The following is a 20,006-nucleotide window of genomic DNA, read 5'->3' on the forward strand; positions in this document are numbered from 1 at the left end:
GCCAGGTAAGGCATTTAAGGAAAAAGAAATCTAGTCTGGGGCTCTGCTAGCCAGACACAGATAAATTACTATAGGCAAACATGTTTTTGAAGCTATTCTTTATGAAGATGGGAAATCCACCTTGCCATCTATATCCTTTCTGTTTTTGATAGGTGTTGGAAATGGATGCTCGGTGCCGCAAAGAAAAATTAGCACTGAGACAAAGGATCTTTCCGCAAGGCATTTTTACTTCCCGGACTGTAGGAAGAGTACCCTAGCTAGCTAGGCAACATGCCACAAGAGTACAATGAACAAAGGAAAACAGACACATTCCTTACACATTTGGAGTTGTCCTTACTGCTGTGTCTGATCTCCGTTGGCTGGAGCCAGACCTCACAATCTAAACTAAAACCCTATTGGCTAATAACTTAAAACTTTTCTAAACAGGCAAAAGCAATGAAGAGCTGGGACATGCCTGTGAGCACAGATATCTTGGTTAAAGTACAAGGACATAGAATGTACTACGTACCTGTAAGGATGGCACGTTTAACACAGGATAGGGCTTAACAAAGTTGTTAGCACACTTACTCTTTAACAAGAAAGGAAACTTTAAGAAGAAACTTTTCTACTTCCCGCAACAGGGGTGTTCGTGGGCTGGCTAGATCTTTACTCTGACCAGTACCATACAGGTCTCTAGTTCTCAACCTGGCTGCACAGTACAGCACTTTAATCCTGATACCCAGTCCCATCCTCAGAGATGCTGATTTAATTTGTCTAAGGTGCAGTTTGGGCCTCTGGATTTAAAACAAACAAACAAACAAACAAAAACTCCCTACGTAATTCTTATTTCTGGCCCGTCTTGTAAACCTTAGGCTATTTATTCTTAAGGGTTTGTAACAAGCCTTCCTCTTAAAATCCACCCCACCACCATTCAGCTTTTTGGGGTCTGTCTGTTGTTACCTCACCCATTCCCGACTCCCCCCCCACCACACACACACACACACACACACACACACACACACACACACACGAATTTCTCTCTACAGTCAGGCTGGAGTAATCCCAAAGTGATGTCTTTGATAAATAAGGAGAAGCCGGATGAAGAAAGTTAACTGCCACCCGAACAAGGTGTCAACAATGCTCACTCCCTGCTGTGTTACTCAACCTGTTTCTCTGCTTTCACGTTAGAGAATGTCCTAGGAGGTAACGCGCTGCCTCCCTAGTTATTTCCCCACCCTCGTGCTGGCCTTTGATAGACCTCCCAGGAGAAGGCCCACGATGCCGGGAGGGCACTGCACCTGCAGCTCGACTTGGCAGCACCCAAGCCCGCGGATGCTCCGCTTAGACGAACTCTGGTTGGGGCGGCAAGGCCAGCGATCTTTATCCTGCGACACGCGGGCACCCCTCCCCCTCTCCCGTTCCCACCCCGTCTGCGTTTACGGAGCAAGAAGATACCGTATTTACGTTTCCAGAAGGCAGGTCATCGCAGGCCCCACCCAGCAGTGGAGAGGGTGAGTCTCAGCCGGGGTTGCCGGAGAGCTCCTTCTCCGTCCCAGTGCTCTCGTCCCCTAGTCCGCGGCTCCCAGGGGCAGGGGACGCCGCGCACCTCTGACCTCAACAAACCCCTACTCCGCCCGTCTTCTTTGTCCCACCCTTGATGATACGGAGCCCCGACCCCGCCCCCGCCCACGGCGCTCATTTAGCTGGTATTGCGGAGCCGGGAGGCGCTGCTGCTGCTCACTGCAACCTGCTCTCGCTGCTGGGTGTGCTGCGAAGTGATGGCGTCTCCGGCCCTGACCCCGCGCGCCATGACTGTTGCGCAGCCGAGCGTGCCCGCGGCGCTGCGCCTCTTCGGGGGGCTGCCGGGGCTGCTGCTGCTGCTGCTGCTGTGCCTGCCGGCTGTGCGGGGTGAGTGGGGACCCGGCGGCCGGGGAAGACCCTGGGCTGGGTGGGCGGTCTCGGTCGGTCTCCGAGACGCGCACAGGGGCCGGGGACCCGGCAGGGGGAGCGCGTGGCCCGCGGTCGTGGCTCTCACCGCTCACCAGCGTTTGGACCTCCTGCTGCGTCGGCCCCCAGCTGACTTGGCTTTAGGGGTCGGCGCGGAGGGTTAAAGAGTCCCCGGCTGGGTTTGCGGAGCCGCCTAACCTGGGAAAATCGAAAGGGAGGGCTCAACGACAGAGTATCCTGAACCCCCGAAAAAGCTGGTCTAAAAGGGTGGGAGGCCAGACCGCTGGCCGCTCCCCACTCGCGACACGGAGCATAGCCGCCTGCAGCACACGGGTCTGTGAACTTGCGGTCACCTTCAGGCGTGGCATTTCAAGGGAGCATGTGTCTTAAAAACAGCATCTGTGAGGACACTCGATAGTCCCTCCCTTCAGTTCTGCTTTTGCCTCCCCAGGTGACTGTGGCCTTCCCCCAGATGTGCCTAATGCCCAGCCAGCTTTGGGAAACCGTACAAGCTTTCCCGAGGACGCCGTCGTGACGTACCAATGTAATGAAAGCTATGTAAAAATCCCTGGCTCCAAGGACTCCGTGATCTGCCGTCAGGACGGTCAGTGGACAGATATTGAAGAGTTCTGCAATCGTAAGTTCTTCATCCTTTTAGAAAAGCTATGAGAATGGAATGTATCTCATTTATTTTTATATGTCTTTGGAGTGACCAGCAATTGATCGTTTTCTAGCGTTTTTAAACCCCAGGTTTACCTTGTTGGCACGTCACACTCCAGCTAATTAAAGGCATTCACCTCCCTGAGTAGATCCTGCTGCTTCATTAAGAGCTTTTCTTCCTAACACTGGATACCTCTTGAACGAACTCGTAGAGAAACAGTAGTAAACAATAGGTATTGTTTAGGGAGTAAATATATAAAATGTATTTGGCGATTGCCTTGAGACACAGCATAAGTGATCTGTTTTCTTAAATATCATTTTGTAAAGTAGGACTTGCCAAACAGAACCCTGTGGTGGCATTTTTAAAAGCTCTCAATATTTACTTCAAAATCTACTTGTACATATTTATAGGGTATGCGTGATATTTTGACACATGCATACGATGTGTCATGATCAATCATGGTAATTGAGATAGCCAGCACCTCAAACACTTAGCGTTTGTGTGGAGAATATTCCAAATCTTCTCTTCTTGCTACTTTGAAAACATATGTGTATATACATAAATTGGGATATATATATGGATATATATATACATATATAAATTGGGATATATATAGGGATGTATGTATATATAAATTGGGATGTAGATAGGTTGATTGATTGAACCCCAGGTTTACCTTGTTGGCACGTCACACTCCAGCTAAAAATGAATAAAAGGCCCAGTGAAGTTTTGGGGCTAACACAGTAACTGTGTTTGATATTAAGTTATCTAGTAGATCAAGATTGCTTGTTTTAGGTGAATATACATACAGTCATTCACACCTCATGTGCCCTTTGGTTTCATAAAATATATATTGGCATTATTTTGGAGGAAAAAAATCTGTTATTTACATAGCCCTGTATCAGCATTTAGATATATGGGTAAAGATAGTCCATCACCTGACTTTGAACAACTTAGATCAATGGAAGCTACAGTAAATACAGAAATTGCCACAAATACTCAGAAGCGACGCGTGAAATAGGCTTTAACTTTTTATTTTTATCCACGATAGAGGCAGTAGGATCAAGTACATAGTCTTTGCACACGTATCATGGTTTAGAATTGATAACTTTTCCCCATGTTATTACTTTATTTAATCCTTAAAAACCTCATGAGGTAAGTTGGGGCTCTTATCCTCATTTTGTAGTGAAGGAGACAGGTCCTTGTAGTTAAATAACTTCCTCAAGAGCAGCAGCTTTTATCCCAAAAACGAGGGGTAAACTCGGGCCCTCTGACTACAAATCCAATGACCTTTCCACTTGACCATGCCTCTCTAGATTCACATTTGCCCAGCTGTTTATAGATGTAAATACTCTACGTATGCAATTGACTCATCTGATTCTCGACCCCAAGGCTTATGGGAATTAAATGAGTTTAAGTGTAAAACATTTAGAAGTGTTCAATCAATATTAGCTGCTATTGTTATTGTTGTGCAGGACATTAGTCCAGGGGTGTGGAAATACCCTATCCCTGTACTATATGGTGTTGTGTAGTTCTTTAGGGCACAATAAGGAAATTAACATTTTTTGGATGCCAGAACTGTGCCAGAGAACTTAAATATTATTGTTACTTTTTTAAAGTGGAGATAGTGATATCTGTGTGCCAACTCTACTTCCTAAACCTCTGGTAACTAGGAAATAAAGTATACATGTGAATGCATCTGGTAGATTGCAAGTGCCATGGTGATATTAATATAGTTAAATACCAAGTATGTACAAAGCAGTAAAGAAGGGTGATTTAGGGTCCAATTAATTAAATATAGATTATAAAACAAAATACTACTTTTTTTGTTATTGCTTTTGTTAATACTTTCAGGTAGCTGCAATGCACCACCCAGACTAAGTTTTGCAGCCCTCGCACCGCCTCATATCAGTCAGAATTATTTTCCAGTCGGTACTGTTATACAATATGACTGCCGTCCAGGTTACAGAAGAGACCCTTCTCTATCAAGAAAAGTAACTTGCCTTCAGAATTTGCAATGGTCCACAGCACCTGAATTTTGTAAAAGTAAGTAAAATTTTTAAAAAGCATTTCCAACCATCTGGTGTTTGGGGGAAATAGTATTCCTTCCCTCGTTCATGCTAGAACTCTGTATGTATATACTATTTATTATTTAGGATATTTCTTGATAGGACCATGAGTGTTAATTGATTTTGAATTAGACAAACTACTTATGTGGTAGGAATACTTATTCACTCGAAAATTTCACATTTAATTAGTTTGAGGTTACCTAAAATAAAATACATATATATTCTAAATATGTCGCTTTTCCAAAACTTATTATAAAGTGAAATTTGAATTAAAGAAGACTAACGGTCAGGCATGGTGGCTCGTGTCTGTAATCCCAGCACTTTGGGAGGGCAAGGCAGGTGGACCACTTGAGGTCCGGGGATTGAGACCAGCCTGGCCAACGTGATGAAACCCTGACTACTCAAAATACAAAAATTAGCTGGGTGTGGTGGCGCACACCTGTCATCCCAGCTTCTTGGGAGGCTGAGGTAGGAGAATCCCTTGAACCCAGGAGGCAGAGGTTGCAGTGAGCTAAAATTGTGTCACCACACTCCAGCCTGAGCAACAGAGTGAAGCTCCATCTGAAAAATAATAATAATATAAAAAAGAAGTCTAAGGGTGAGAAATATCAATGGTTCAGATGATGAAGTTGCATATATGTGCTTGATAATTTTTTCAAAATTTCCCCCAGCTTTATTGAAGTATAATCAACAAATTTTAGTTGTACAACATGTTTTGATATATGTCCACATTGTGAAATGATTAACACAGTCAAGTGAATTAATATATCCACCACCTCACATAGTTACCTTCTTTGTTTGTATGCCTGATAATTTAATTTAAAAAAAATCTATGTGTATTCTATTCTAGAGCGATCGTGCCGTAATCCTGGAGAACTACTAAATGGTAACATTAACATACCAGATGGCACATTATTTGGTGCTTCCATCACCTTCTCATGTAACCCAGGGTAAGTTTGGGCATACTAAAACCCTGTGTTTAGGAAATTAGAAAACAAATTAGGATTTAAGATGAGATTGTTAGTTTCATGACTGGTATTCACAGCTGGTAGCAACTCAAACAATCCCTCTCCTGAAAGACCCTTCATCATGAGCTCCTCACAGTTAAATTTAGTAAAATGGGGCAAGAAAGAAAGATTTCTTATACCACCAAATTCTCTAAATTCTGATTTCAGTACATATATGATTCAATAAAAACATTTAAATGTGATTAATAAAAAATTTGAGATGATGTTACTTGCAGAAATAATTCTTCAAATGTTAAATACTAAACCAGTCTTTAATTGACCTAAATAATGACTTTGCTTATGAGTTTATCTATATGCAAACAAGCTGTTACAAAACAGCATGAGTTAAAGACATTCCTAGTGTGAAAATATTCTAAACTAAGTTCTTTGATAAGTTCTCTATATAGGGAAAAGGAACTCACTCATTGAGTACCATCAGTGTCTCAGATACTGTTGAAAACTTTACATTTATTTTTTCATGTCATATCTGTAAATTATTCTATTTTACTATGTGTCCCTATTCTTTATAAAATCTGGGAACTACTTTAAACTCTTTAAATATAAGTATATTCTATGAAGCCTATGTTTAGAACTCAGAATTATAAAATGTTCAATCATCTATGTCATTTAAAAATGTTTTAAAACACTTCGTGTATTCTAACACCTTCTCCATGCACATAAAAAATGTGCATGTCTTACCCGTTTTTACTCTTTGCATGTCACCTTTTTAAACTTAATTTTTTTCCTTTAAACTACTGTGTGGACTTTTATCACCTACTGTTTTATCTTCACCTACTGCTATAGTCAATATTTTAAGATAATAACCTGGAGAATTTGAGGAAAGTCAAATATGTGTGAATGTAACAAACTATTTCTCTTCCCCTATTGCTTTAGGTACAAATTATATGGCGAGACTTCTAGCATTTGTCTTGTCTCAGGCAACTCTGTTCAGTGGAGTGACCCATTGCCAGAGTGCAGAGGTAAGATTTAAAAAAATCTAAACATGCAGGTGAGTGCTCAATGATAAATTAATTTCTGCCCATTAAGAGTTAGCACAGTGTGTATTTGTAGCCAACCCACCTTTAAATATATGAGTGCTTTGCTAATTTTAAGACCTTTTCTAGTGGTGCTTCTCAATTTATTAGCTGTGAAGATAAACCATCAAGTTTTCTGAGTCCCAGTTCCTGAACTATAGAATGAGGATTAAAAACAAACTTAGGGTTTGTATTGGACTTGGTCACTTGTTGTCTAACCATTACTTCTAAAGTCAAGTATGATAGGTAAAAGATTTCCACCCGACAATTTTCCGTAAGAAAGTACTGTGACGGCCGGGCTCGGTGGCTCAAGCCTGTAATCCCAGCACTTTGGGAGGCCAAGGCGGGTGGATCACGAGGTCAGGAGATCGAGACCATCCTGGTCAACATGGTGAAACCCCATCTCTACTAAAAATACTAAAAATTAGCTGGGCATGGTGGCGTGTGCCTGTAATCCCAGCTACTCAGGAGGCTGAGGCAGGAGAATTGCCTGAACCCAGGAGGCGGAGGTTGCGGTGAGCCGAGATCGCGCCATTGCACTCCAGCCTGGGCAACAAGAGTGAAACTCCGTCTCAAAAAAAAAAAAAAAAAGAAAGAAAGTACTGTGAATCAGAGGGTCTATAAGACTTGATCACATATCCGAAAACAAGTGGCAGTGGAAGGCGTTTGACTCAGGTCTCTTATTTCAAACCCATCATTTTTCTAAAACCCGGTGCCTACAGGCTTCTTCTTAAGATTAAAATGATTAACTGAGATAATTATTTAGAAGGGTTTTAAGGTGTGATTTTTCTTTATTATTAGAGGCATAAGCTTATATCATAAGGAAGAAATACGGTTTTTGCATTTGAGAATCTTCTCAAATATATGGTACAGAAATATTATAAATAGATATATATCCAGTTAAATTTATGTCAGAAACACGTATCTCTTGGAAATTGAGAGAAATAAAATACATACATTTTAAAATGTAGGCTTGCTTTCTTCCCATCCTTCTCTGTCTTACACGCAACTTGCCCTGCAAATGACTTCTGAAGTCCCTATTGTCAAAATCATTAAGTTCAAGTTTTTGTATGTTACTAGGGGAAGAAAACTAGAGTAGATTTAGCATAATTTATCAAACATTTATCGATTGACACTCTATGGTAGGCCATGTGTAGGGTCAACTGATACAAAGACAAATAAAACGAAGCTTTGCCTGCAAGGAGCCTGCTCTGTCACACCTACCATGTGTTCTTCTTTTTGAGATGTTCTACTACTATTTTTTTCTCATTGTAATTGTTTTTAAATTTTCATCAGTACTACCCCGAAGCACCTTTCCCATTTCCATTGTCCAGTAAGAGACATTGTAGCTGATTGTAAATTAAAACAGAAAACAAGGAAACGCTGAGCCGTATCTTTTGTTTGACCCAGGCAACATGTCACAAAGTTCAGACAAAGTCTCCCATCTGAAGCCAGTATTTTCACAAGCACCTGCTATGTCATGAACGTGACGGAAATGCAAACCTACTTTGTCTTCCTGCTTTCACCAACTAGGCCACAGTCTTGCTTTCCTGTTTGGTGGCTTGAACTCCACACTGAATAATCTAATGCTCACGTTTTCCTCCTTGGCTGTTCTATCTTCTCTCCCACTCAGCCACCACTGACATCTGCATCCTGCAGGAAAGAGCCCCAGTTCTTAAGCAATCCCAGTGCATTCAGCTATCCCCGTAAGGCCCTACTGCTTTGAGGATCATTTTGATTTCTTCATATAACTTGTTTTGTTTTGACCATACCAAAAAGATTGAATGGAAAGTAAATTCTTTTTTTTTTGAGTCGGAGTTTCGCTCTTGTTACCCAGGCTGGAGTGCAATGGCGCGATCTCGGCTCACCGCAACCTCCGCCTCCTGGGTTCAGGCAATTCTCCTGCCTCAGCCTCCTGAGTAGCTGGGATTACAGGCACGCGCCACCATGCCCAGCTAATTTTTTGTATTTTTAATAGAGACGGGGTTTCACCATGTTGACCAGGATGGTCTCGATCTCTTGACCTCGTGATCCACCCGCCTCGGCCTCCCAAAGTGCTGGGATTACAGGCTTGAGCCACCGCGCCCGGCGGAAAGTAAATTCTTAAACAACATACCGCTTCACCTCAAGTATGCAGCCCTAGCCGATAAACACTTGAGGTTACATTGATGTCCATACATGAATATGGATATGAAGAAGGAAAGAACAGTGGACACATTCACTAATTGTCTACAGTTACACAGAAAACAGGGGATGCTAGTTTATCTCTAATGGAGCCTCACTGTCAGAGGACCTGTTTGCTTATCTCTCTGCAAATGTTTTCTTTTTCAAAGTATTAGCCGACTGCTGGTACCTGCTAACCTAGGATCAATCCCTGGTGTGTAATGACTATCATCCCAGACCCTTCTTTTTATCTTAACTCGTCACATCTCATCACGGTATCATTGTGCTTTACCTCCTCAGTCTGTTTTTCAAACTTGTGTTTTGCCCTCCATCTGTCTACTTCTAACATAGTTTATTATTCCTCCTGTGGACTTAGAATCAGGGCCACCCCTAACATTTCCAGGGCCCAGGCAAGAATGTAAATGGTGGTCGTTGGCCTGAGACCTACCTTCTTTCAAATAGCTCTTCCCCTGCTGTAAGTGTTTTCTGGTGCACGTAAGTGGACAGTTTAGCCTACATAGCCAAGTCATGTCCACCACATGCACTATAACTTGTATCAACCCTCCATTGTCCTTTGAGTTATAGGTGAGTATGTCTGCAGAATAGACCACCCCCAAGAATATGGATCGGGGGAGGGACCTCTCAGGTCCTAGAAGGTGTGTTAGTGCAGGGACTTCTGGGTGCTAGTTCCTGGAGCATGTTCTAGAATGGAGGCGGGGTGGTAGGACGGGCTCTCATTGAGTATATTCTCTCAGCCTACAGACATCCTCCCAATGGGGAAAGACACATCCAGAGGAAGGCCAGAGCACAGCCTTTTAAAGTGTGGTGTCTGAGGCAGGAATCTTAAGATAGCAGTATCACTCTTGAACTCAGGAAACTGAAGATTCCTGCCTCCATTCTTTTACTCTATTAATGTTTCATGCATATTTTATCCAGAGCAATCTGAAACACAGATGTGACTTGTCTATTTCCTCCTTAGAGCTTATTCATATCTTCCATCACTTACAAAGCCCAAACTCCTTAGTATAGTGTACAAGGCAGCCATGGTCTACCTACTGCTTGACACTCATGTCTTGCCCTCATGTTTTATGCTTTATACATGCAAACTGCTTGTGGTTTCCATGTACCTCTTTTTTCCTTTTCTTTCCTTTTTTAAAATTGAGACAGGGTCTCTCTCTGTTGCCCAGGCTGAAGTGCAGTGGTTGCAGCCTCAACCTCCTCAGCCCAAGTGATCCTCCCACCTCAGCCTCCCTTGTAGCTGGGACTACAGGTGCACACCACCATGCCCAGCTAATTTGTTTGTGTGTGTGCGTTACTTTTTTTTTTTTCTCCATAGACAGAGCTTCTTCATGTTGCCCAGGCTGGTCTTATACTCCTGGGCTCAAGCAGTCCACCCACCTTGGGCTTCCAAAGTGCTGGGATTACAGGCGTGAACCACCATAGCTGACTGCCCATCTGTACTTAGCTATATTTTCCTTAATAATAATTAGTTCTCTAGTCCATCAGGAAGATTTCCAGGCTGGCTAATTCTATGATAACCCTTGCATTTTGTATTGAAATTATCTCCGAATCTCTTTTCCCACTAGCTTTTAAGACATAGGAGCTATATATCTTGTTCAGCTTTGCACTTCCAATTACAGAAAAATGCCTTGCTTGTGTTAGGTGCTCAGAAAATGTTTGAACTGAACCGATGGTACATGTGTCCCTGCACACCCTAAGTTAGTGTAAATCAGCACAGCTTGTTCTTGCTGCTTGTTTTGATCCAAGACCTAAAGTGATTGATTTATAAATGTGCTGGCTATTCTCTGTGTTCCTAAGTATGTTTGATGTAACATAATTTGACATATACACATATTTAATTGCCTTCATTCTTTAAAAAAAAAAAAAAACTTCATGCCTCTAGAGTATGTGGAACTATTGAATTTTTTTCTCAGGGTAGCTGCCATGGAGTGGTCCCTTTTTACGGTATAACTTAAAAAAAAAACTCTGCCTGTATTTATTTTATAAGTTCAGCTGCTCAGTAAGATTATTTTGAATTAAAGTCTCTGTGAGTCAATATGTGCTAAAATTTTTTACTTTAGAAATCAAAATGTAATCCTCACATTTAAGATACTTGCTCTATCCAAAATGATCTGTACTTAGTTCTTAAGCATGCTGCTTGAATTTTCAGCTCCTTGCATTTGCTATCATTTTCCTCTTAGAGTGAAGAGCAATGCTCTCTTCTCTATTCTTTCTTAAAAGAATGGTACCTATTAGGTTTACACTCAAATTCTATTTCCCTGCCAAAGTCTTCTCTGACTACACTGATAAAATCTCTAAACTCCTGCAGCATTTACTTTTCCTAGCATCATTTTGGTATGTTCAAATCTTATAATTTTTCTTTTACATTCATGTTCTGAATCTTAGTATTTCTGTGAATTGGTCTCAGGGTTAGCATTTGTCTTCTACACCATTTGCATTCACAGTTTCAGTATACTACCAGTTACTTAATAGGCATTTATAAGCATCTCTTGTTGATACTGCTGAATTTAGAAAAATTATATTTTGACTTTTAAAAAATATAATCTTTAACATGTTTTCGCCTTATTTGTAAAAATACTAATTTTATTTATTTAAAAGATGTTTGAATTGTTTTTTTAAGAAATTTATTGTTCAGCACCACCAACAATTAACAATGGAATAATTGAAGGGGAACGTGAGCATTATGGATACAGACAGTCTGTAACGTATTTATGTAATAAAGGATTCACCATGATTGGACACAACTCTATTTATTGTACTGTGAATGGTGATGAAGGAGAATGGAGTGGCCCACCACCTGTATGCACAGGTAATCAGTTTGGATAATTGCTTTATTTTTACCCTTAGGTATATATGTGGGTTGCAGACATTCTATGAACTCCCTAAGAAAAAACTGTAAAACGTTTATATCTGCATACTTGTGTTTTTCTGTGGGACACAATTTTTTTTTTTTTTAAATTTAGGTTCTGGAGTACATGGGCAGGTCATGCAAGGTTGTTGCATAGGTACATATATAACCATGTGGTTTGCTGCCTCTATGCCCCCTTCATCTGTATCAGGCATTTCTCCCCATGTTATCCCTCCCCACCCCCTGCTGTCCCTCCCCTAACCCCCTCCCATCTGCCCTCAGTATGTGATGCTCCTCTCCCTGAGTCCACGTGTTCTCATTGCTCAACACCCACCTATGAGTAAGAACATGTAGTGTTTGGTTTTCTGTTCTTGGGAACACAGTTTTTCTAAAGCTTCTCAGAAAGGTCTTTGGCTGGTATACACACACTCACACACACATATGTATATGTGATGTGTATATATAAAATAGACCTCATATTTTTGGTGAATTTGCTGTTTTATACCATGTTGCTTTCAGTAAGTTAATATAGGTGCTTTGTTTATACAAAGAGCATATAAAGTGGTTTATTAAATTGAAGGGAGAATCTTAGATTGAACTGAGGGTTCTAGATAATGATCATACGTGTTGCAACAACTGAGAAACTCTTGCCATCTGTTAACTTCACTGAGTTAACATTCAATTATATTCTGCCTCCAAAATTTCTATTATTATCCATTCTCTTTCATCCTTCTAGTCTTTCAATGTCTTTTTATATCCAGATGGTACTCTCAGAATCCTTAGAACTGCTCTTTAAATATATTTTAAAAGAAATATTTAGGAGATCAGTGAAGCTGTACTAAATACTTATTGCCTAATATCAGTTGGTAGCATTTGTTTAAGCAGTGGTGAATGCCAGCATGACTGAAGCATTTGAGTATTTACTTTTATAATTATAATTGAAATGTTATTAGTATGAATTTTAAAAATTCCTTATTAAAATATTTTTTTATTATAAGTGTCATGTATAGACATAATGACAATATTAAAGCCATGGAGACGAGTACAAAATGAGAAGTGAAAGTCTCTATCACTAGTCCTGCTCTGAGAGATAACCATTTTTTATAAATTCTTGTGCTTTATTTTAGAATATAAATAAACATACAAATATTTTTTATTTATCACGTAAATAGTGTGGGCATTCATTTATCTAACCACTCCTCTATTGATGGCAATTTAGGTTTTTTGCTGTAGTTTTCTTTTATGAGCTATTATTGCAAATGATGCTATAATATTCTTGTACATCTCTCACTGCACATGTATGCAAGTACATTTGTACAATAAATTCCTTGCAGTATAATTGTAACAAAGATATGTGAATTACATTTTTCATAGCTGTTAGTAACATTGCTTTTTAAAAGACTGTACCTATTAGTCTCCCACTAATATTACATCATTGTGCTGTTTGCACCTTTAATGATAATAATTGTTATGGAGATTTGACAGTGTAGGTGGTAAAATGTTTATTATTTGAATTCATTTAATTATGATGAAGTTTGGTGTGTGTGCTTTTAAATTTTGGCCATTTGATCCAGTTCATATTGATTTTTTCATGGAAGTACCCAAGTAGGTCATGGCAGGCTAATGCTTCCATTAAAACAACTATAATATCTGAATATATTACCAAAAAATTATATTTTTAAAGGCATAAGATACAGCTGTGGAAGCAACAAGTTCTGAATGAACTAAAATGAACTAAAATTCCTGGGGGTGAAGGCAACCCATTCTGAAGTAAGCCAGTTTTCCCTAGGGACATTTGCTGATTCTGAACCTGGACTAAGGATCCACTTTGACCCAGACAAAAGACTACTTCCAGGAAAGAGAAACCAGTAAAGCTTTAATGGTTGTGGAAGGATAGGGTAATACACTGCAAACTGAAGTCCTCAAATGCAAAACAAATTTTTCCTAAAGGCCATTTGCTAATTTGGTTTGGGGGTAGGGGGCTGCATATGAGGCTGGGAAGCTTGACCCAAAGCTTCTAAAGTATAAAATGATGTCTCTCAGAACTTGATGGTATTTGGATAGCATATACCTATCAGAGGAACAGACTTTTATATAGCATATCACAGGTCTCCCTGTTAGCACATTGGTGCTCATTTTGAAACTGTCAAGGGGAAGGACATTAGATGGCTGGACTGGGGAAACTCTGACGGATAGACCTGAATCTCCTGACATCTTCCAAGGGTGAAATAATAAAGATCCGTGAGGCTTTCAGTCAGAAGCCCAGAAGGGCCACTCTCAAGGAATGGAGGCAAGAGCAGAGTAGATAGAGTCTTCCTGAAACTGGAACCCAGTTCAATTCCTACTAGGTTAAAGATATGATTACCTCAATGCAGTCTGCTTATCAGGAAGGCATATCATATCATCTGGATTTTTTATTATATAATGTTTGACATACAATAAAAAGACTGTTAGATATGGAAGGAAGAAAGAAAATATGGCCAAATCAAGAGAAAACAAAACCAAATAAAGAATATCCAGATAATTGAGTTAGCAAATGAGGACTTTAAAATAACTAATTAACATGTTTAAGATGATAAAACAAAAGAGAACTTCAATAGAGAATTGGAATCTGATATTCTACAACTGGAAAATATCTGAAATTAAGAACACAATAGGTAGGTTTAGCAGTGTTTCAGACAGAGCAGGAAACAGTGTTAGGAACTGGAAGACAGATTGGTTAAAAATACCTACCTAAACCAATTCACAAAGAGAAAAAGGAACGCGAAATATAGGTAAAAATTTGAGACATGTTAAACTGTTCTAACACATGTTAGAAAAAGGAGAGAGAGAGAAAGTGAGAGACAAAAAGGAAGAGGTGAAGGAAGAAGAGAAGAGAAATAGGAGCAGAAGAAATATTTTAAATGATACTTACTCAGAATTTTCCAACACTGATAAAATACATTAGCCAACATGTTCAAGAAGGTCTCTGACTAAGCTGAATAAAAAGAAAACCACTTTAAGGCACATAGCAAAAACAAAAAAGAATCTTCAAAGAAGCAACAGTAAAACTGATCACTGACTTCTCAGCAAAAAATGATGCAAGCCAAGACAATAAGAAAAAAATCTTTAAAATACTGTAAGAAAATTACTGCTCACCCAGAATTCTATACCCAATTAATATATCATTCAAAACTGAATGCAAAAGAAGGATGTATTCAGACAAAAACCAAGAAAACTTTGCATTAGCAGACCAAACATGCACAGAATGAAAAACTAAAGGAAATTCTTCAAGTAGAATGAAAGTAATTCCAGATAAAACATGAAAACAAAAGATGAAATTAATACTGGCAAGGGTAAATGAATACTGAGTTTACAAACAGTGAATGTAATGTCGAAGATCTGAGCAACAATTAAGCATAGATACATATAAGAGCATTGAAGCTCATTAGGACCAGTGGCCAGTATTTGTTTTCAAGCACACATGGGATATTTACCAAAATTGAGCATATGCAGGGCTCTAAGCTACAATACATTGCAAAAGATTGAAGTTACTCAGAGCATACCTCCTAGCCACAGTGCAATTAAACTAGATATCAGTAATGAAAAGATAACTAATAAATTAATTTCTAGGAAATTTAAACTCTAAGGTAGTATATAAATTCTCTGGGTCAAAACTGAGAACTTGATAGAACAAGGAATAATTTTTATATAGGAGGGCCTTAGAATGAAAGGTTCATACAAAAACTTATCCTAATAATAATTATCAGTTTGAGTGCCTGCCAAATGCGTGTTACCTGCTAGGCATTTCACCTGTGTTACCTTCTGGGTTACCTGATAGGCATTTTACCTGCTAGGATTTATCCCTTACAGCAGCCTATGAGATAGGTAAGAAGGCAGAAAAAAATGACCAATACCATCTGAGTTCCTAGGGCATCCTGTTTGTGATGGGTCTGTCAACAGTCATCCTGGATGATGTAATCTCTTGTTTTACGGATAGACACTGTGAAATAGCTTACTCAGTTATTTCCCTTAATTCTTATAATTATGCAGTCTGTTTGGCTTCTATTCTCATTTTGCAGACAAGAAACTATAGCTTAGAGGGGTTAGTCACTAGTATGTGGTGTAATCAGGCATCGGCACTACTCAATACTGCCTCAGCAGGGACTTTGTATAAGCAACCCAATGGCAGATGGGCTCTGATGACCTAAAAAGTTGCTCTGCTGTTAGATTTGTGCTTTTCAGAATATGTTTTTTAGGAAAGTTTCATCAGACTTGTTAACTAGTCTGAAATCTAAAGAGGAACTAATGTATGGAATGTTGCTAACCATCACAAGAGAAGTAAAAGAAGTTATTTTTATTCAGACTCAAGTATTACTTTAAAAAAGAAGTGAAACAAAGCAAGTTATCATGATTATTAAGGTTTCCTAAAAGCTGTGAAAAAGGTAGCTACGCTTGATTGTCTCTGTTGGCCTAGTGACTACATCCTGTTGTGCTTTAGTATTAGCCACAAAAGATAACTTGGGAGAGAAAATAGAGACGTGCCACAGAATAAGATCACGAGTGACTCTAACTTTGATTTATTTCACAAAAAGCAGCTTAAGCACCTCAGCATTATTTGTTATTAAGTCTGCTTTAGTCACTCGTAGGTATAATTTATATCAAAGCAAAAGCAATTTAGCATTTTAGCTCCTTGAGAAATATACAGTTAAGACTTGGTTTCCTGAAAGTCATACCTAGGTGTTTGTGGGGAGAGAGAGAGGATAGTCACAGAGCAAGTAATGGCTAAGAATCTTAACGTGGCCAGCAGTATTCAGCTAACTTATTTCTTAACCTTTTCCTTCACAGGAAAATCTGTAACTTCCATGGCCCCACCAACAGTTCAGAAATCTACCACAGTAAATATTCCCACTACAGAAGCTTCATCAACTTCTCAGGAAACTTCAACTTCTCAGAAAATTTCAACTTCTCAGAAAACTACCACAGCAAATGCTCAAGGTACAGAAACTCCATCAGTTCTTCAAAAACACACCACAGTAAATGTTTCCACTATAAGAACCCCACCAACTCAGAAATTCACCACAGTAAATGTCTCAGCTACAGTAGTCACACCAGCACTTCAGAAACCCACCACAATAAATGTTCCAGCTACAGGATTTTCATCAGTATCTCAGAAACGTACCACAGTAAATGTTCCAGGTACAGGAATCTCATCAACACCTCAAAGACACACCACAGTACATGTTTCAGCTACAGAAGTCCCATCAACACCTCAAAAAAACACCAGTGTAAATGTTTCAGCTACAGAAGTCTCAGCAATTCCTCAGAAACCTACCACAGTAAATGTTTCAGCTACAGGAACCCCACCAATTCCTCAAAAACCCAGCAGAGCAAATGATTCAGCCACCAGAGCCCCAGCAACAGCTCAGATATCTCTCATATCAAAAACCTTATCTACAAGGACCCCTCCTGCAGCTCAGAATCCCATAATGACAAATGCTTCTGCTACGCAGACCACACTAACAGCCCAAAGATTGACCACAGCAAAAGTTCCATTTACGCAGAGTCTTCCAGCAACACAAAAGTCCGCTAATGTACATTCCCCAGTGTCTAAAGGTCTCAAGAGTACACAAAGATTCTCTTCTGCTCATATTACAGCAACACAGAGTACACCTGTTTCTAGGACTACCAAACATTCTCATGAAACAACCCCAAGTAAAGGAAGTGGAGCCGGTTCAGGTCAGTTGACACTTCAGGATCTAATGTGCTATCGTGGAAATATGAACTTGACCAAGATTGCAGGATTAAATGGTCTCTCATTTATTATAGCCAGGGTTTTTCATACTAATACTTTTTACTTTCTTTGGAGGTGGACTTGGATTTTACTAGGGCAAATCTTTAAAAAAAGAAACATTTACAATAATAGAGAAAAAGACTGTGGCCCCATTAAAAAATGCTAGATTAAGATTGGCAAAGAAATTCTGTTTTCTGTAGTAGTTTTAGGGAGTCGTCAAATACTTCAGGACTTCTCTAAAGAAGCAAATATGTGCTGTCTTTAAGGTTGAGTCCTGGGTCTAGTTCATTAGCAGAGTCCCATCCCTCAAAGCATGCTAAGGAATCTTTCCAGAGTCCCTAGAGTTGCAGGTTTGGTAAAGCATCTCAATAGTGTCATCTAAGTAATCGAAAATACAGAGATTCTTTCAAATAGTTTGTATTATTACAAGGCTCTATAAATGATAGCTTCCCAGTGGCACCAAATAATTGTGTTGTATCTATAGTTTTACCCATTATGACTATATCTTCAAAATGATTTTATACATTTCATAACTGTTACCTTGAAGCCTATTTTGCCAACAGCTGGGTATTTTTAAGAATTACATCATGGATGTTACTGTTAAAGTTCCCTAATACATTTATCTCCCCAGCCCATTTTTCTCCCTCTAAGGCAATTACCACCCTGAAGCTAATGTGCTTACTTCCTGTCAGTTTTCATTTTTTTTTTTTTTTTTTTTTTTTTTTTTTGAGACGGAGTTTCGCTCTTGTTACCCAGGCTGGAGTGCAATGGCGCGATCTCGGCTCACCGCAACCTCCGCCTCCTGGGCTCAGGCAATTCTCCTGCCTCAGCCTCCTGAGTAGCTGGGATTACAGGCACGCGCCACCATGCCCAGCTAATTTTTTGTATTTTTAGTAGAGACGGGGTTTCACCATGTTGACCAGGATGGTCTCGATCTCTCGACCTCGTGATCCACCCGCCTCAGCCTCCCAAAGTGCTGGGATTACAGGCTTGAGCCACCGCGCCCGGCTAGTTTTCATTTTTATACTCCATATATGTATCCATAAGTAGTACATAATATTGTTTCATATTTTAAAAATAATTTACAGACACTGTATGTTATATGTTTCATTATCTAACTTTTAGCTCTCAGCATTGGTTTTGTGGCTTATATGGATTTATTTAGATTCAGTTCACTAATTTTAATTCTTTATGGGGATTTTTACTTTAAAATTTTATGACATCTCTTGGTCTAAAATTTCTAGGTTGAATACATCCAGTTTTTAATAGAGTAAGACAAAGAGAAATCAGCATCACTTATAAATTTGTTATAGAACTAAGTTTATTGACATATTTCCTTCTGTAAAAAGTATAAGATAATTTAACAAATTTAAACTGAACCAAATGAGTCAATTAAAATAATAAAAATATCAATGCTTGGGATCAAATTTTACTCTTAGATACAGTTAATTTACTCTTTCAGGGCACACTATAATATGCCATATTCCACTCTTATTGAAAAAAAAAATTGTAGCTACCACTTACTGAATAGATAATGACATGTTCCATTTACCAAAATTGTAGCGACCACTAACTGAATAGATAATGACATGTTCCATGTTCCATTTGATGCCACTCATCTATACTACAACCTTGCAGAGTATCTTTAGTTTGATTTTTTAGATGAGGAATTAGAGACTTAGAGATTAATTCATACAGTTTATGTACAGTTTCATCCTGCATTTTTTTGGCTGAGTATATTGCCTGTTCTAAACGGTACTCTGAGTAAGTGTGTTCACCTCACTTAGGAGAACAGCTTATTTATTGTTATAAATATGCTTGTATGAAAGTAAATTTATTTTTGCAATGCTTCACCCATAGTCACTCAAATATATAAATAATAAGGTGATATGGCAGTTTTGAGATTTGATATAGTCTGTTGAAAGGGACTTAGGCTTCTTATGGTTTCTTGATAGCAGGATTGGGTCAGTAATTATTTACCGTTTAAGTTTTCAAACCTGTTTCTTGCCCTCAAGTCTTAAAACCAAATTTAAATGGTGTTTGTTTTGGTATTCAGTAACTCTTTATCATAGTTTATATTTACAGTGTTGATTCTGTTGAACAGATATAATAATTATATTATACTTGATTAAGTTAATATGTAATTGTTTTCATAAATTTATAATTATTTCATTTATGGAAATTTGAGTTGCTTTTGAGTTTTCAAGTATAGTTTATTGAAAGTATATGAAATTGCTAGCAAATCAATGACTTTAACAAATTTTTATTTTTAATCCTTTTTTTTTCCTTCATCTGTAGGTACTACTGTTCTTCTATCTGGTAAGTTTGGCTCTCAGACAGTTAAAATAAATTGTTTTCACTGTGAGATATACAATCCATATTCCTGGAATATAATATTGTCTTCTTGCTTTTAAAAAATTTATCCTGCAATTTATTTTTAAACTTTTTAGTATGGAAAACTTTAAACATCACTCAAGTAGGGAAAATAGTACAGTGAATCCTCT

General features: G+C 38.9%; 1 protein-coding gene across 6 annotated transcripts in view; it reads left to right on the top strand.

Annotated features, from left to right (window-relative positions):
* Positions 1-1,496: 1,496 nt before the first annotated feature.
* The window catches only part of CD55 (CD55 molecule (Cromer blood group)), a 40,332-nt gene continuing 21,822 nt past the window's right edge, over positions 1,497-20,006 (top strand). For 4 of the 6 annotated variants that reach the window (XM_039463477.2, XM_010341000.3, XM_074385111.1 and 1 more), the window contains exons 1-9: positions 1,497-1,887; positions 2,378-2,563; positions 4,442-4,633; positions 5,507-5,606; positions 6,558-6,643; positions 11,502-11,690; positions 16,557-16,706; positions 17,367-17,447; positions 19,801-19,821. In XM_039463477.2, the coding sequence (XP_039319411.1) occupies positions 1,758-1,887; positions 2,378-2,563; positions 4,442-4,633; positions 5,507-5,606; positions 6,558-6,643; positions 11,502-11,690; positions 16,557-16,706; positions 17,367-17,447; positions 19,801-19,821 (1,135 nt within the window). In that variant the 5' untranslated portion in view covers positions 1,497-1,757. The remainder of the gene's footprint in view (positions 1,888-2,377; positions 2,564-4,441; positions 4,634-5,506; positions 5,607-6,557; positions 6,644-11,501; positions 11,691-16,556; positions 16,707-17,366; positions 17,448-19,800; positions 19,822-20,006) is intronic. The other 2 variants (XM_074385112.1, XM_074385110.1) reach the window with 1 other exon arrangement.

This window comes from Saimiri boliviensis, chromosome 14, assembly GCF_048565385.1.
Source record: "Saimiri boliviensis isolate mSaiBol1 chromosome 14, mSaiBol1.pri, whole genome shotgun sequence".
Lineage (NCBI taxonomy): Eukaryota > Metazoa > Chordata > Mammalia > Primates > Cebidae > Saimiri > Saimiri boliviensis.